General features: G+C 39.2%; 1 protein-coding gene across 1 annotated transcript in view; it reads right to left on the reverse strand.

Moving 5' to 3' along the window:
- Nucleotides 1-700: 700 nt before the first annotated feature.
- Nucleotides 701-15,208, reverse strand: part of LOC109479673 — a 36,437-nt gene continuing 21,929 nt past the window's right edge. The window contains exons 25-44 of the mRNA XM_019781661.1: nt 13,116-13,286; nt 12,569-12,748; nt 11,879-12,076; nt 11,130-11,222; nt 10,828-10,922; nt 10,057-10,248; nt 9,607-9,675; nt 9,321-9,441; nt 8,851-8,964; nt 7,779-7,866; nt 6,409-6,526; nt 5,868-5,917; nt 5,345-5,453; nt 4,648-4,748; nt 3,566-3,695; nt 2,821-3,029; nt 2,170-2,236; nt 1,647-1,732; nt 1,058-1,184; nt 701-766 (exon numbers count right to left, since the gene is read on the reverse strand). Of these exons, the coding sequence (XP_019637220.1) occupies nt 701-766; nt 1,058-1,184; nt 1,647-1,732; nt 2,170-2,236; nt 2,821-3,029; nt 3,566-3,695; nt 4,648-4,748; nt 5,345-5,453; nt 5,868-5,917; nt 6,409-6,526; nt 7,779-7,866; nt 8,851-8,964; nt 9,321-9,441; nt 9,607-9,675; nt 10,057-10,248; nt 10,828-10,922; nt 11,130-11,222; nt 11,879-12,076; nt 12,569-12,748; nt 13,116-13,286 (2,384 nt within the window). The remainder of the gene's footprint in view (nt 767-1,057; nt 1,185-1,646; nt 1,733-2,169; nt 2,237-2,820; nt 3,030-3,565; nt 3,696-4,647; nt 4,749-5,344; nt 5,454-5,867; nt 5,918-6,408; nt 6,527-7,778; nt 7,867-8,850; nt 8,965-9,320; nt 9,442-9,606; nt 9,676-10,056; nt 10,249-10,827; nt 10,923-11,129; nt 11,223-11,878; nt 12,077-12,568; nt 12,749-13,115; nt 13,287-15,208) is intronic.

A 15,208-nucleotide genomic window follows, 5' to 3' on the forward strand; every position in this document is an offset into this window, starting at 1 on the left:
AGTAAAATCAACTTTTTTCACACATAAAATAAAGCTTTGTTTCATTGGTAAATCCCTCCACAAAGCATGAAACTCCTCAACTCCTTGGTTGTTCCTTGAGATGAGTTAAGATGTCTACGGGATGTAGACTGGTGGGTTCTTTGGATCGATGTAGGCCTTGGGGAAGTAAGCCTGGCGTGCACCACGGTACTTCATATACTGTCAGAAAATAGACAGGAGTAATTATCATTATAACATTAGGAAAAATATATAAATGGTTTATTCTCAAATTGACACCAAACTAAAACAACATTGCAGCCTAATAATACAATGTAAAGAAGGCTGAATTACAGTTTCAGGGAACATACAATTCTACAAAATATCATCAATATTTACAAACATAATCATATTGATTGTTTAATCTTTCATCCACCCCCATTTTTGAAATTTGAAATTTTAGAGTCACATAAAAAGAGAAGAAACTACACTGAGTCTTACCATCAGGTGGATGACAGTATAGTAAGCATAGCGGATCTGTAAAGAAAAAGATGATGACATAATACTGCATTCATTAAGTGCAGATGGTTTTTGCATATTTCATAATCTTATTGGGTTTGTCTATCCTCCTAACCTGGTACCTTTTCACAATCATCTAGTACAAATGAGATAAAATTGTTACAGTAGCACATGAAAGCTTGGTATTTCTGTGCTTTAAAGGCAATTATACATAAATTGAGAGACATACCTCTCTGTTTTGGATGATGTAAACAACTGCTACAAACAGGCCCTGAAATTATAATATAACAAAATCATAAAATGCTTAATTCATCACAATATCTCCAGTAGTTTCTACACCCAAGCCAGTATTATCCAGTATTATCCAATGATAATCATTGAATAGAAAACAGTGTCCCACAAAATTCATCATAACATACTTAACATATACAAAGGCAAATCTACAAAACCCTTTATGAATGAAATAATTCCAGACATCCTTTTATTTTCTACAAAGAACGAAATTTCATAACTAACTTACCAAATACATTGTCAAATCATATATCTATTTAAGGCTACCAACCAGGAAAATGAGAGAAAGGCCAAAGAAAACTTGGGTGGCATAGTTCTCAGTTTCCATGGCAACCAGGCCCAGAGTCCAGGACAGCACGAAGAGCGGCAGCTGCAGGATGTTCCTCCAGATGTACGTACTGGAACCAGACAAGACAGCTGTCAATCACAGTCAACAACAACAGTGGGCAACAAATCATATTCATGTTGCATGTGTAGTAACCACTGTCTGATTAAGTAATCTCTTATATTAATTCTTTATTTGCAAAATCATGCCTGAAGGCTAATCCCTTTTACAGACTGAGTCAAAGATAGTACAATGCAATAATGGGAAACAGACAACTACTGTCTGGAAAAAGTTATACTTCTACTATTAAGCTTGCTATCATGAGATTTGACATCTTCTTTGAAGGCAGTGGATAATGAATTGACCCACGTTCTGTACAATGAGTGGGTTTTGTGATCTTAGTAGAAACAGTCTTATATCATATTCAACGGGTGACCAAGGGAAGATGTGCCAAGCAAAAGGGTCCTTTATGATCTTTTTGATTCTTCTATAACTGTTATCTTGGTATCCCTGTGGTGGTGTACATTGTACTTACTGCATCCTCTCTGTGTACTTCTCTGGCTCCAGCAGGGCCTGTTGGTCCTCCACATACACAGACAGACTGATGATCACCACTGTGATCTGTGGTGGGAACAAAATATTGTTTATGTTCATAGTATTTGGCATTTCAGACCTAGAGGAAATACAGTCTTAAATTTTAATGGTTGAAATCGTAAGTTAGCATAAAAAACCTGACAGTACATATAGAAGAGGAAAGATGTCACAAAAGTATGTGAATGTATTATAAAGAAATATATCACTTTATCAGTCTGCTGCACAATACCCAATAAGTATGCCAACTAAATTTGGTATTACGAAGTAAATATTTCCTTGTCCTACTTTTTTCCTTTAATTTCTGCAAAAGGTCATTTAAATGCTACACAATACATAATAAGAACAGAATCAATCACAATACAAAATACTTTGACAGTGTTCTGTCTTGGCAGTCTGGCTGCTAATGCTTAGTGAGAGTTGATATAGTTTTTTAAAACAAGTAACCACAAGTACAATACACCTACCAGGCAGAGGACAATCTCAGGGATAAACAGGGACCAGTGTAGCCCCTGCTCCCAGGACACCCAACAACTGTCAAATAAAGGAGTTAGACATTAGCACAAACTACTACAATAATAAAACTAACTGTAACATACAATAAGCTACTGACCTACATGTACAACAGTTTATATTGTTTCAAGATGCTTGAAATATTCAGCTGTTTTTTAGGAATGGGAAGTAATAGTAGTGGCTATACAGACAATACAGATATTCATCACCTGTAGGGAAAGACTTAATATATAATAATAACTTAAAGGAACCTTTAAGTTAATAGTGTTCAGTTTTCAACTAACTTAAAGACAGTGTTTTTACAGTAATTTGAAAGGCATATGTTTATCAGCATCATAACTGAATAATGAGCAACAAAAAAACTTCAGTAAAATGTAAAAAGATTTAACTGTTTTGTCTCTGCTTTCCCTCTTTATTTATTCAACTTGCAACGGCAATACACACTGTGGCAATACACAATGTGGAGCACTAGGCAGCAAATTCAGCTGATGCTGTGCTTCACACATTACAAACAATACACTTGCCTATATCTTTAGTAATTGTTTTGTCTCCCTTGCCCCTCCCCCATTGTACCTATTAAAAATTTAAATAAACAAATGACGTACTAGTTGGAAGCCAGGAACACGTCTGACTTCCACGGGATGGTGATGGCCTGGATGAAGAGTGGGATGATCCAGCCAATCACGTGGTACAGCAGCCACCAGGGCGCGGCCTTGATGCAGTCCATGTACAGCTGGACAGCACCCACCATCAGCCAGGAGAAGGTGGCCAGGAACAGGTAATGCAGAACAACCGCCTTGAACTGGCATGTGTCCTGAAACAGAGACAAAAACAGTCACTCAAGGTCACAATCTGCAAGTTTATTTTGCAGATTAGTGTCCATTATATTACAACGTTTATTCTTTAATCGTGACACCAAAAAGCAAACCTTACAGCAGGGATAAGACTCCCTATTACATATTTAATCCTAAAATGTCCTTGAAACAGTAAGGCATCAGTTGTCATCAGAGTACAAAATAGAGTGATCTTTTGGACCATAACCATGATTATAGGTATGTTTTCAGAGCCGCTAACTGGATTTGTCTTAATACCGAAACTATTATTAGTATTAATCCTGAGATCTAATACCCAATAATACTGCTCTGAGAGAAGATCTAGCCTCTACCAGGCTTTGGGAGGTGGCTGGAAAGAGTAGAAATTATAGCCAAATAGAGAGATTTCATGCTGAGGGAGTTGGTCCCCTGGAAAGTACATTTTTGCGGCAAAATGTGTTCCCATTTACACCTCCTTTTTGCGGCAAAATGTGTTCCCATTTACACCTTCTGTAGAACCATGTCCGTGCTGCCTTACCATGAAGATGAAGATCTTGTGGCTGCCCGGCAGGAAGGTTCCGTTGACTCCGCTGACAAAGATGGCGCTGGCCATCAGCAGGATCACCAGGAACTTCTCAGCCACCAGGCAGCGGTTGGACAGGTATGTCCTGTACGACATACAGCAAGTGTATTGTACATATGGACCAGTAACCGTTACCATTAAAAATACTGTAATTCCCAAAGCGGTTGGACAGGTATGTCCTGTACAACAGATGACAAGTGTATTGTACATAATATTGACCAGTAACCGTTACCATTAAAAATATTGTAATTCCCAAAGTGGTTGGACAGATATGTCCTGTACAACATACAGCAAGTGTATTGTACAAATGGACCAGTAACCGTTAGTTACCATTAAAAATACTGTAATTCCCAAAGCGGTTGGACAGAAATGTCCTGTACAACAGATGGCAAGTGTATTGTACATATGGACCAGTAACCGTTAGTTACCATTAAAAATATAATTTGTAATTCCCAAAGCGGTTGGACAGATATGTCCTGTACAACAGACGGCAATGTTTCATCCAGAGTGTAGAGTGAAGATTTCAGTGACTGTTTTCATTGACAAATACTGTAATTCCCAATTTTTTTGTGGTACCTTACGCTTGTGTTTTTTTTCAAACATGAGGCGAATTTACAGTAGATTGCAAAATACATTTAAGATTTGTTCAAAAAAGCTACTTGGAAAGCATCTAGTATTGCATTAATGTACTACAATATATTACATCCATGCAGTGAATGGATTGATTAACTGTCATTATAATAATTTCTGGGATAGGTGTTCAATGTCAGTCTACATGTACAGGCCCTAACTCTCAATGTACCCTAAGAAATTGTTACTCAAGCATGGTTTTCAAAACCTATCCAGTTGCTTGAGTAACAATTCCCTTTTGTATCTCATTACCTGGATGTCTAATCTTCATCGACATAACTCCATTTGGCTTTAATCCTATTATAATTTTACCTTAGTTTAAAAGTTATTGATATTATCAGCTTTGCTTCTTCCCTCAAAAATAGAAACTTCGAGGGAGTTTTAATAGTCTTTATAAATCCTCTGACCTGAGGAAGAGGTGAGACATGAAGGCGAGACAGGTGCTGATGAGACAGATGATGGAGCCAGCCAGAGGCAGGGAGCTGATCCAAGCCTCATTAATCACAGTCTGTACATAACACAACACAACGCATACAGTCAAAACAGAATATTGTCTGAGTCCAAAGTAATCAAGCATCTGTCTGAAGTTTTCAGTTCCGTAATGTAACCCAAAACATGTAAGTGGTTCGCATGAGCCTTGCTTATAATAGGCTACAAAAATTGAATTAAAAAAAACAGATTTTATATTGGCTTCATGATGTACAACCTGGAACGGTGGAACCTAACATATAAACAGGCCCTTACAAAAAGTCTAAAACACAAACAGGTATAAATATCTTCTTACAACTCAATTGATGATTACTTTTAATGTGGAATGTGGTACTTTTTCATCCAACTAGCCGAAGGGTTTATGAAGTCAGTGACATCATCAAAACCTATGCACACAAGTTTAATTCCATACATCTACAATAACAGCATCATTCAATTAAAGGTTACTATGAGATATAAAGAAAAAGAATTCTTATTTCTTTAAACTTTATCAATATTTTGATTTCCCTCCTGGATCATCATTACTTGGTCATGGTAATTGGTGAACTGTTTTCAAAAGTGTGACTTTTTTGTTGGATTGAGAGGCTGAACCATTCACACAGATAAAGCAGTCACCTCCACATAGTGCTTGGAGAGCAGTGCATAGCTGCTGAAGTGGTTACACTTGCACACAGTGGAGTAGTCATCAGTCTCTGCAACACTGCAGCCAGACGGGTTGTAGATGCTAAGGATTCAAAATAAAACATGTTTGCAATCGTAACATATACTGTAACAGTTTTGTATACACAAAGAGCCAATTTCAATGAGCTGTGAGAAACAAGTTGCTATATGAAAGATGTTTCTCATGTAAGCTGTCAAAATTAATTAATGGAAATGGTTTGTTTTCTTTTGAGTAATATATACAGTTCTGTGTAAAAGAAAAGAAAATAATCTGTGATATATACAGTTCTGTGTAAACAAAAAGGAAATAATCTGTAATAGGGTACAGTTCTGTGTAAACAAAAAGAGAAATTACAATGGGCTGTGACAAAAAAGTTTCTATATGCAAGAGGTTTCTCATGTAAGCTGTCATAATGATGAAATGGCTCATTTTCTTTTTGTCAACTTCAGTTGATAAAAGAGCAATTTTTGTGCTTACCTGTATGGGTCATCTTCATCTATAAAAACACACAGTGGGTCCTGCCCCCTCTGTGAATGAAAACAGCATAGGTCAACTTAACGCTCTATATATACAGTTTACAAATGAAAGTTTTTCTAATCCAGCAAAGTACCCTTCTACCTATTAAGAAAAACCAACCATCCCCACTAGATCCACGTAATCCCTTTTAATCCATTTGAATGCTCTTGACCACCGACCCTACATTATTATATAAACTCACCCATCTGTCCTTCCAAAAATAGTTTCATCAGGTTGGTAAAGTATAGGATACGGTAGTTCTATTTACACAACCAAGATAATTACCTTGCTGACGTTGCTACCTATCAGACACCTTCCTCAGAGCTTCTGACTGGAGTTCTGCTTCTCGCCGGTATATGTAGCTGATGTTGGTGGCGCTTTTGCAGTGAGAATGCAAATCCAAATATGGCTGAGCTTGTACCCCCCCCCCTCATCTAATACACACCAAAACGTCAGAAAGGTAATTATCTTGGTTGTGTAAAAAGAACTACTGTATCCTCACCCATCTGTGTCTGAAGTGGATCTCCACTTTGGTGGCCAGTGGCGGGGGCGGGGCAGGCAGGATGGTGGCTGTCACAACCTTGCTGTTGAGCTCCCTCTCATGATGGTACCGAGTAGTCCTGTGTGGTAAAAATTAGGTTGCTCAAAGCAGAACCTTGTTTGAATAGTTCTGGGTCTGAGAAACCCTCTGAGAAACTGTCTATTGTATCATTACTAAGACCCTGTTCACAGTGAAAAAATGGATCTGGATTGACTGCCGATCCCGATCAGAAATTCATTAATCCCGATCGACCCGCGCGTTCACACTGCTTTTTGCTGATCCGGATTGCCAGGGCATCACGCTCAGAAATGGATTGAGGTGTCACGAGCCCGCCATCTTGAACATGCCATAGCCGCTGTAACTCCGCCGTAAATTTTGCAAGAAAAGAACTCAGAAAGTTTGTACAGCCTGGAATCTTAGCGGTAATAAAGAGAACACCTCTTTGAACATGTTTGGGTGGTCAGGGTTTAGCTCCTGTTGCGTGAAGGCCGATATTTTAATTTTCGGGCTGTAACACTCGATTCCACTGGCTCGCCATTCCACTTGAGTGTAACGTTGGGGCAGGGAGGTTGTTGTAAACATCTTTCTGCATATTTTCTATTCATAATTTTGATTGGCAATGTATCCATAGCATTACACAACGTCATTGTCACTGCATATTATAAGACCCGATCGGTAGTGGTAGTATTTGTGGTCAGTCTCACACTAGCGAACCCCGAACCCAATCCACTTTGCGTTCACACTCAAGTTTACGCCCGATCCCGATCCGCCGCAAGTGTCTTGAACTACCTCCCCGAGGTGGATTACTTTTGGATCGGGATCGGAGAAAATCAATCCCGATTGGAGCGTTCACACTGCGAAAACCGATCCGGATTGACTTCATTTGCATAATTTTGATCCCGATCGGCGGCCGATCCGGATCGACAAGTTTCACTGTGAACGGGGTGTAAGTAGAACGTTGTTTGAATAGTTTTGGGGTAACTCATTGAGAAAACTGTTACAGTATGAAAACTGTCTTCATAAACATTCCCTAGTGATGAAGCTGTGACATTGATTTTACATTGTACATGATTGATTCTTATGGATAAGGAAAAATCTTGATCATAATGATAAGTGTCAATGATATTTTTCCACATAACATAGCAGGCACCCAAAATTCTATTTAACTTGAACAGATAGTGAGTGAGTGTGAGTGAGATCACAGTAACGAATTGTGTTTTGGGTCATTAGTATGATTCGACCAAGGACAAATTTATACCGTCCTTGATTCGACTAAAATCCTAAATCTAAATTGCTCTGCAGTTCCTTAAATAAAGGCTAGGTGTCCTCACATGTGTTTGTTATTCCGCTCTGCCAGGTGGTCCAGCAGGTGATGTAAGGAGCGATGGTCAAAGGCACAGACTGGCACCTCCTGTCGACCTGGGTGGGGAACAACTTTTATTACTGTACAAGGTTTTACTTAACATTTACAACCTGACAGCAATGCATGGATACTACACAGGGTGTACGTGTATACAATGTTACATGGTAGTTAGAGAAGCTAGAAATCAGGCACTGTATAGAGGAAAAGTGGATCAAAAGAAGAAAACTTTGTAATAGACCTGAATCTGCTTACAGATGTGCCCTGTGTAAAGCTAAGGTCCCAATTGGGAAAAGGGGCCCTGGCGGGTAGTTCCCGGGCTGTTTTTTACCACTTTCGGGCGGGACCCCGACGTGGCCCGCGGGGCACCCTGCGGCTACCGGGATATTTTTTGGCCCGTCGGGGCCCCGATAAGAATTTAATTCTGAGTTAAATTCTACCCGGGCCCCGCTAACAACAAGACGCCGTGACCTCATCGTGAGAACACCGGGAGGTACCCCTCCGGTTGCCGGCATTCCACCGGGACACATTTCTTACGTCACAGACCAGATGAACAGAATAAAGGTGTGTACTTCGTAAACCCGGGTAAAATGTGTGACCTCACAGATCAAATGATCACAACAAATACGTGAATTCTGCATTACGTATAGGTCAATACAAGACATCGTCAGAGAATCTGCTGGGTACCTGCCGGGTGCCTGCCGGATACCGACCAAAGAGGGTGACAAAATTTCTAACAAAATGCTACTGAAGGAAACTTTTAATTGTGACCACGACAGACGATGCCCGCTCGACTCTTGAACCTGGCCGGGGCCAGCCGGGGCTACATCCCCGACGGGCACCGGCGTAATTGGGACCTTAGCTTAACAGAGACTGTCATTCTCACTATGAATGTTCAGCCATAGCAGTAGCTCGATGTCAATAGGATTTTATCATTGTCAAAAACTGACTAAAGGAGGCCATATAGGATGGTGTATGTAGTTAAGAATGCTTCCACCACTCTACGCAGTACTGTAGGATAGAGAGACAGTGTATCTGCCTACCAGGGATGGCACTAGCCACCAGAGACTTGGGGAGGATGACACGGGTGTCCTCAGTGTGCTGGGGAAAACTGAAGGGTTCTCGGCGGTATGTCTTGTACATCTCAAGCTCCATGTCTGAAATGGCATTATGAATGTTACTTCAGAAAATCCTTGTAAAAGTACTTTGGCTACTATATAGCGAGTTTGATATGCAGACTTCAAAATCTCATTATATTTTACAATTAGGACTGCCATAAGTGCAAGGTTCTGAATGTGGTCTTATTTTGTTGATCATAAAATTATGTTTCATGTTAATACATTTGTGTGTATAGCATCTGAAAAAGGGTCTTATGTATTTAGTCATTCAAGCATTTTGCACTGGACACTACACTTTATCAATGCAATTTAAGCAGCATGTACCAATACTGCATTCAAGTGACTATTGTGTGCATCATACATATTTTAATTGAGTACATGATGATGTTACATACCTATGTTTGAGGACCTGGCCAAGACGAGCTCTTCCCTGGTGTTCTTCATGTACTCCAGTACTGTGTCACACAGCTCCTCCAGAATGTCTGTGATATTGGTCACCTCCTGGATGCCTACAGTCTGGGGGGAAAAATGGCCAAGATCTCAATTTAAATGGTAAAAAGCTGGACAGGTGTACTGTACAGAGAAAAACAGTTACACAGTGTAGAATAACCATGGTTGCATGCAACTTTGCATGAAGTACTGTAATAGTCTGTAACTGTAGTGCTGTTACATCAATCTTACCCCTTGAATATCAGCCCATTGGTCAAAGTAGGGCCTACCATACAGCAGGCTGGCAATTTCAAGCATGTCCTGAAACAACACAAGTTTTATAATTACAAATTATGCCAGAAAATTATTTCACAGTCTTTGAAACTTCCCTGGCTATGAACTTGACAAACAATACTCCATATTCATTTGACTCAATAAAGGAGAAATTCGATATCAAAACAGGTGTTAATATATTCATCTGTGTTGGAAGTAATCATAGCATGATGCTGAGCTTTATTCCAATACAAAGTGTCATTAGTTATCCTGATGAAGGCAACAGTGGTTGTTGAAAATTTGGTCCTTGTGTACAGCTTGTGTTGGAATAATGTTTAGCATTATACTAGCAAAAAAGGTATATTCTGTCTGAATTATCACTAATCAAAAATATTTTGCATTGAGACTATTTCTTTAAAGAGTACATACATCAATGTACTGTTCACGCCTTGCTCTGCTGCCGTCCGCATACAGGAGCGGTTTCATCCGGATGAGACTGGTCAGGGCTCGCTTGGCCTTCAGCAGGTCTCCTGCGTACAGGCAGCCTGGATCTGCCAGCAGACGCTTCAGCTCCTGATCTATGTCAGTCACTGCCATCATTCTGCCATCAACCTGACTTAGCTAGGAGCAAAGATGGGAGAGTTGTTATTGCATATCAAAGCAAGTTTCTTTCATGTATACTGATTTTATGCTGGACCAGATGAACAGAACAGTTACTATATCTTGTTTTGACCTGTATAGTCAGTCCGAATATTCCAAGCTAAGAACCAAGAGGCTGCGATGGTCCTAGAAGGTATAAGCATAAAATCACTTTCACAAGCAAAAAAACTTGTCAATGATGATGTTCATCTATTTTTCTCTCAATGACAACCCTGACTCATTTGCTCTTGTGGGTCCGGTATACTACTAGCTAATGGACAACATTCAGCACAACATACTAGTAGTACATGTATGTACAATGTATAGCTCTGAGATAACAGGGTGTGAAGCTTCTTAGCCATATAAAGGCCACTGATACACAGTAAACATACAGACCATGATGCCCGGGATGTTGGGTTTCATGTCTAGGAATTACAGAATATCATGAAAGTCAGAGATGCACCAAAAAAAAACAGACTGGGCTCAGCTTAGCTTGGACAAGCAGCCCGACATATACAGGAAAGTCTAATAGACAAGAAAATGCTAAAATAGCCTTGTCACCTTGGCATAGATCTTCTCCATGGCTGAGGAGGTACACCTGGTGAAATCCTCCTCCTCCCAGTGGCCATACCTGCCACACTTCCGGGTAGCAAACACTGAAACAGGTGATATGATCTTACAATCCCAATCAACCAAGAACAGCTACAATAAGCCAAAAGAATTGACATAATATATTTATCTAATTCCAACCAATAACTTGTATCCACTGTGCTGAAAGACTCATTTACAGTATAACTTTTATAATGATGACTCTTGTGTAACTGTGATATGCTTGTAAAACATAAGACAGTGCATGAACTGACCACCATCTTGCTCTGCACAGGGAATACGCTGTATTTCCTCCGCTCTCACTTCCTTCCACACCACGCCACAGCGGCCACGCGTGGTGCCGCATTCTGGGGAGTGATAGACAACAGAGAGAGGGAACTTCAACTATCATGGTCCAGTTTCGGAAAGTTTCTAGTACTTATACATGTACCCATGACTACACATTTTTCACACATTTCATTAGATGTTCATGATCAGAAATATCATTAATTTTCTAAAAGGCTATGGATGAATTCTTAAACATGGTGTATGTGGTAGTTTGAATGGTAAAGAAATAAAAATGTTGTTACTTAAAGATGACAGTTACACTTCAAGAGCCTTTCCTGAGCTTGAAGTCTTACAATGCCTTATATGACAACTATAAAAGATTGTATGACAGGCATATGAATAATTTATGTGCATGTCATACAATTATCTTTTATAGTTCTCATAAGGTATTATGGTATTAAATTACAAGCCAACAAAAAGACATCTTTTGATATTGTATTTTTGTGCACATACTGTAATTCCATGTACTGTTATGTTCACTGTTTTCACTGTCACTTCATCTGTACCATGAACTTATCATTACAGTTAACAAATAATTCCTGGACTTTCTTTTTTCTGCACCTGTCGCCATTGTGAATATATTGTTCCGTGAACATGTCCATTTTTCTCAGACCGTGAACTTTTGCTATTGTGAACATGAAGTGAATTATAGTATCCTTTTCAGCAGTTTTCTTACTTGGCATGCCGTAGCAGAGGCGTTCGTTACATGGTCCAGTCATGGTCTGGATGCCTCTGCCGTCGCTGTCTCCCTCACAGCGCCGTCCTGCGTACTCAGGCGCGGGGTTGTTGCAGACGCGAGTCCGCTGCCTGGTGCCCCCGCCACAGCGCTGGGTACAACGGGACCACTCCATCCACGCGCCCCAGTTTCCAGAAACTGTGGTTATCATGAGGAACATTTGTCAATGACTTAAAATGGTAGTGTCATGGGACAAATTTCATCAACCTATGCAAAAATCTGCCAAGGCAAATAACACAGTATTGTAAATTAATAGGCAAATAGCAGTATTGTACATTAATCAATCCAGATCTTGGTATTTTTATTTTAGAAACATGACCATACAATGTATATCAATGACATGTAAATTTCCATTTTGTCTCATGACTTGTAACTTTTTGAAACAATCTACAAAGATAGTCAAAAACATGGATCATATTCTCCCAATGAATTAAGATTTCTGCAACTTTTTGCAATGATAAAATATGTAAGGCATGCTCACCAGAACAAAAACATTTTTGTGTCTTAAACTGTCTTCAATATATACAAAACATACCAAACAAAAGTGTTGGGAAAAACATGATGCCAATGATGAAACTTTTACAATATTGAAATACGAAATTTTTTTAATGATTAAAAATATGTTTTCACCTGGGCATGGGTTGTTGGTGCACCTCTCCCAGTCGACTGTGTCAGCAGCAGTCCCGTTACAGACAGACTCTGCCACCACAGTGGTACCGTTCATGCACGCCCTCGTGCGGCTGTGGGTGGTATTGCCGCAGGTGGCAGCGCAGGTGGAGAAGTCTGACCAGGTGGACCAGTACACCTCACCTGTAGGGTTGAGACAAAAATTAAGCTGTGACAACCTTAGAACAAACAGTACCTATCATTATGGCTTAGGATTTCAAAGAGAATTATTACATGTTGGATAATTATGCATTGAATTTTGTCATCAAAAACAGCTGTTTAAAACTTACATGTATAAACATTAGGATAATCATCTAGTACATCAATTTCTCAGTGAGAAACCATGAAAGGGCATTTTATTGCACAAATTCCTTTCTTTCTTGCAATGTGATTGCTTTGTCAGTGTATTTTTTTAAAATTCTGTATTCTTTGTGTTAACTTTCTTGCAAATTTCTTTGTTATGCACATCATTCTGAACCACTACACACAAATTCATATTGTTGGTTCATACCAGGGCAAGGATCCAGACCACAGCTCTGTATCTCTGTGTCATTTCCCTCACAGTCCCTGCCTCCCCAGCTGGGTACAGGGTTATCACAGGCTCGGGTACGGTTGGTGATGCCACCACCACACGACACACTGCACTGTCCCCACTCTCCCCACTCAGACCACCGCCCATCCGCTGCAACACAGAAAAAAACATCACAACTTACTCAGAAGGAGAAAACAATTGAAAAAGAGAGACAAAACAATTAGAAAAGAAGTGACAAAGCAATTACAAAAAAGTGACAAAACAATTGAAAAAGAGTGACGAAACAATTACAAAAGAGTGACAAAACAATTACAAAAGAGTGACAAAACAATTGAAAAAGAGTGATAAAACAATTAGAAAAGAGTGACAAAATAAGAGAAGAGTGGCAAAACAATTACAGGTAGAAAAGAGTGACAAAACAATTAGAAAAGAGTGACAAAGCAATTATAAAAGAGTGACAAAACAATTACAAAAGAGTGACAAAAAAATTACAAAAGAGTGACAAAACAACTACAAAAGAGTGACAAAACAATTAAAAATCCTCAAGAAAACAGTAATAGGTATAGGTAGATAGATTTTGAAAACTGTCAGACATTTCAAGTAGCCTCCACTACTTTTTGTCAGTGACTGCATGTCTTATACCTAGATGTCTAACCTTCATCTATGAATCAAAACACCTAACTTCTGAGTAGTCAATCATATAGAAGATTTAAGAATAAACTAGAAAGGCCAACATTTGCTTCGGAGCAAATGTAGAAATTTCACTCCATACCCTTCCCCAAACAAAAATGAGAGATTCTAAATAAATCATACTGCAATTATACAAGGACAAGCTGTTTGAATCTCGACAGGTATTTACAAAACTGGCACTTGGCAATTATCTCCCTTTTTTTTACAAAGATACAACGACACGCACTTTAAATCTCGACAGCTTTACTTTACACTTTTGACGAGATTGTAACTACTACTAACGGAAGCAAAATTTTCACGGCCTGAGAAAAATGGACATGTTCACGGAAGTATATATTCACGGTGGTGACAGTTGCAGGAAAAAGAAAGTCCGGGAATTATTTCCTAACTGTAATGATAAGTTCACAATACAGAGGTGACAGTGAAAACCGTGAACATTGACCCCCCGCTTGCGTTGCGGTACAGTGAAAAAAAATCGGGAATTACAGCAATCAATTTACTGAGTATGTTTGCTTAGTTTCCAGATGTTTTGTACTTGTAGTTTTTAAATGAACGAAAACCGATGCGCGCACAGATGTTACTTTTGTGACAACATCAAAGTGATTTTGGTTTGTATGTTGAAAAAATACAAAAGACTAACATTCGAAGTTATTGAAATTCTTGAGTAAGAACAATCAGTTTTGGAATGTTAAAAGCAAAGCAATGGATATTAAAACGAAAATGTTAAAATTAAATGTTGAAATTGTTAAAATGTAAAATGGTTAAAATGGTTAAAATTGTTGAAATTGTTAAAAATGTTAAAATTGTTAAAAATTGTAAAAAGGATAATTAAAAATATCCAGTGTACCGGGGTTCGAACTCGTAATGTCTGGACTTGCAGCCCTGCGCGTTACCAACCGAGCTATCTGGACACGTTTCCATTACTCTCTGCATTGTATGTCATATAAAGTGAACAACATGGCGGTAACGATCGCTTCAAGTACTAGTAAGGGACTTTCTAGGAGATACACTCTACAATTTTGGTGATTCTTCAGAAATCGATAACAGAATATATAATACTAGTCGGTGAAGATTGTGGAAAATTGTTGATACCGTGGCGCGCGCGTGACGATACACATTACGTACCGTTGTTTACAGTACTCGCGGGGCGCAGGTCATTGACCTCCCGCTTGCGTTGTTCCAACAGAGAAGAGCAAAATATCTGCCAGTTTTTGCGTCAGATTTTCAGTGTTTGTTAAAATCATATACAGGCATCCATGCAGCTATAATTCTTCCAACTAGTTCGTAGTTAGGTGAAATGTTTATAGGAATCACACGAATCGGTATCCAATATCAGAGTATCATGGCCCACGGCCGAGACCGCGTGGACCAGCTGCGCTGGT

This window comes from Branchiostoma belcheri, unplaced genomic scaffold (assembly GCF_001625305.1).
Source record: "Branchiostoma belcheri isolate BF01 breed outbred unplaced genomic scaffold, Haploidv18h27 scaffold5, whole genome shotgun sequence".
Taxonomy (NCBI): domain Eukaryota; kingdom Metazoa; phylum Chordata; class Leptocardii; order Amphioxiformes; family Branchiostomatidae; genus Branchiostoma; species Branchiostoma belcheri.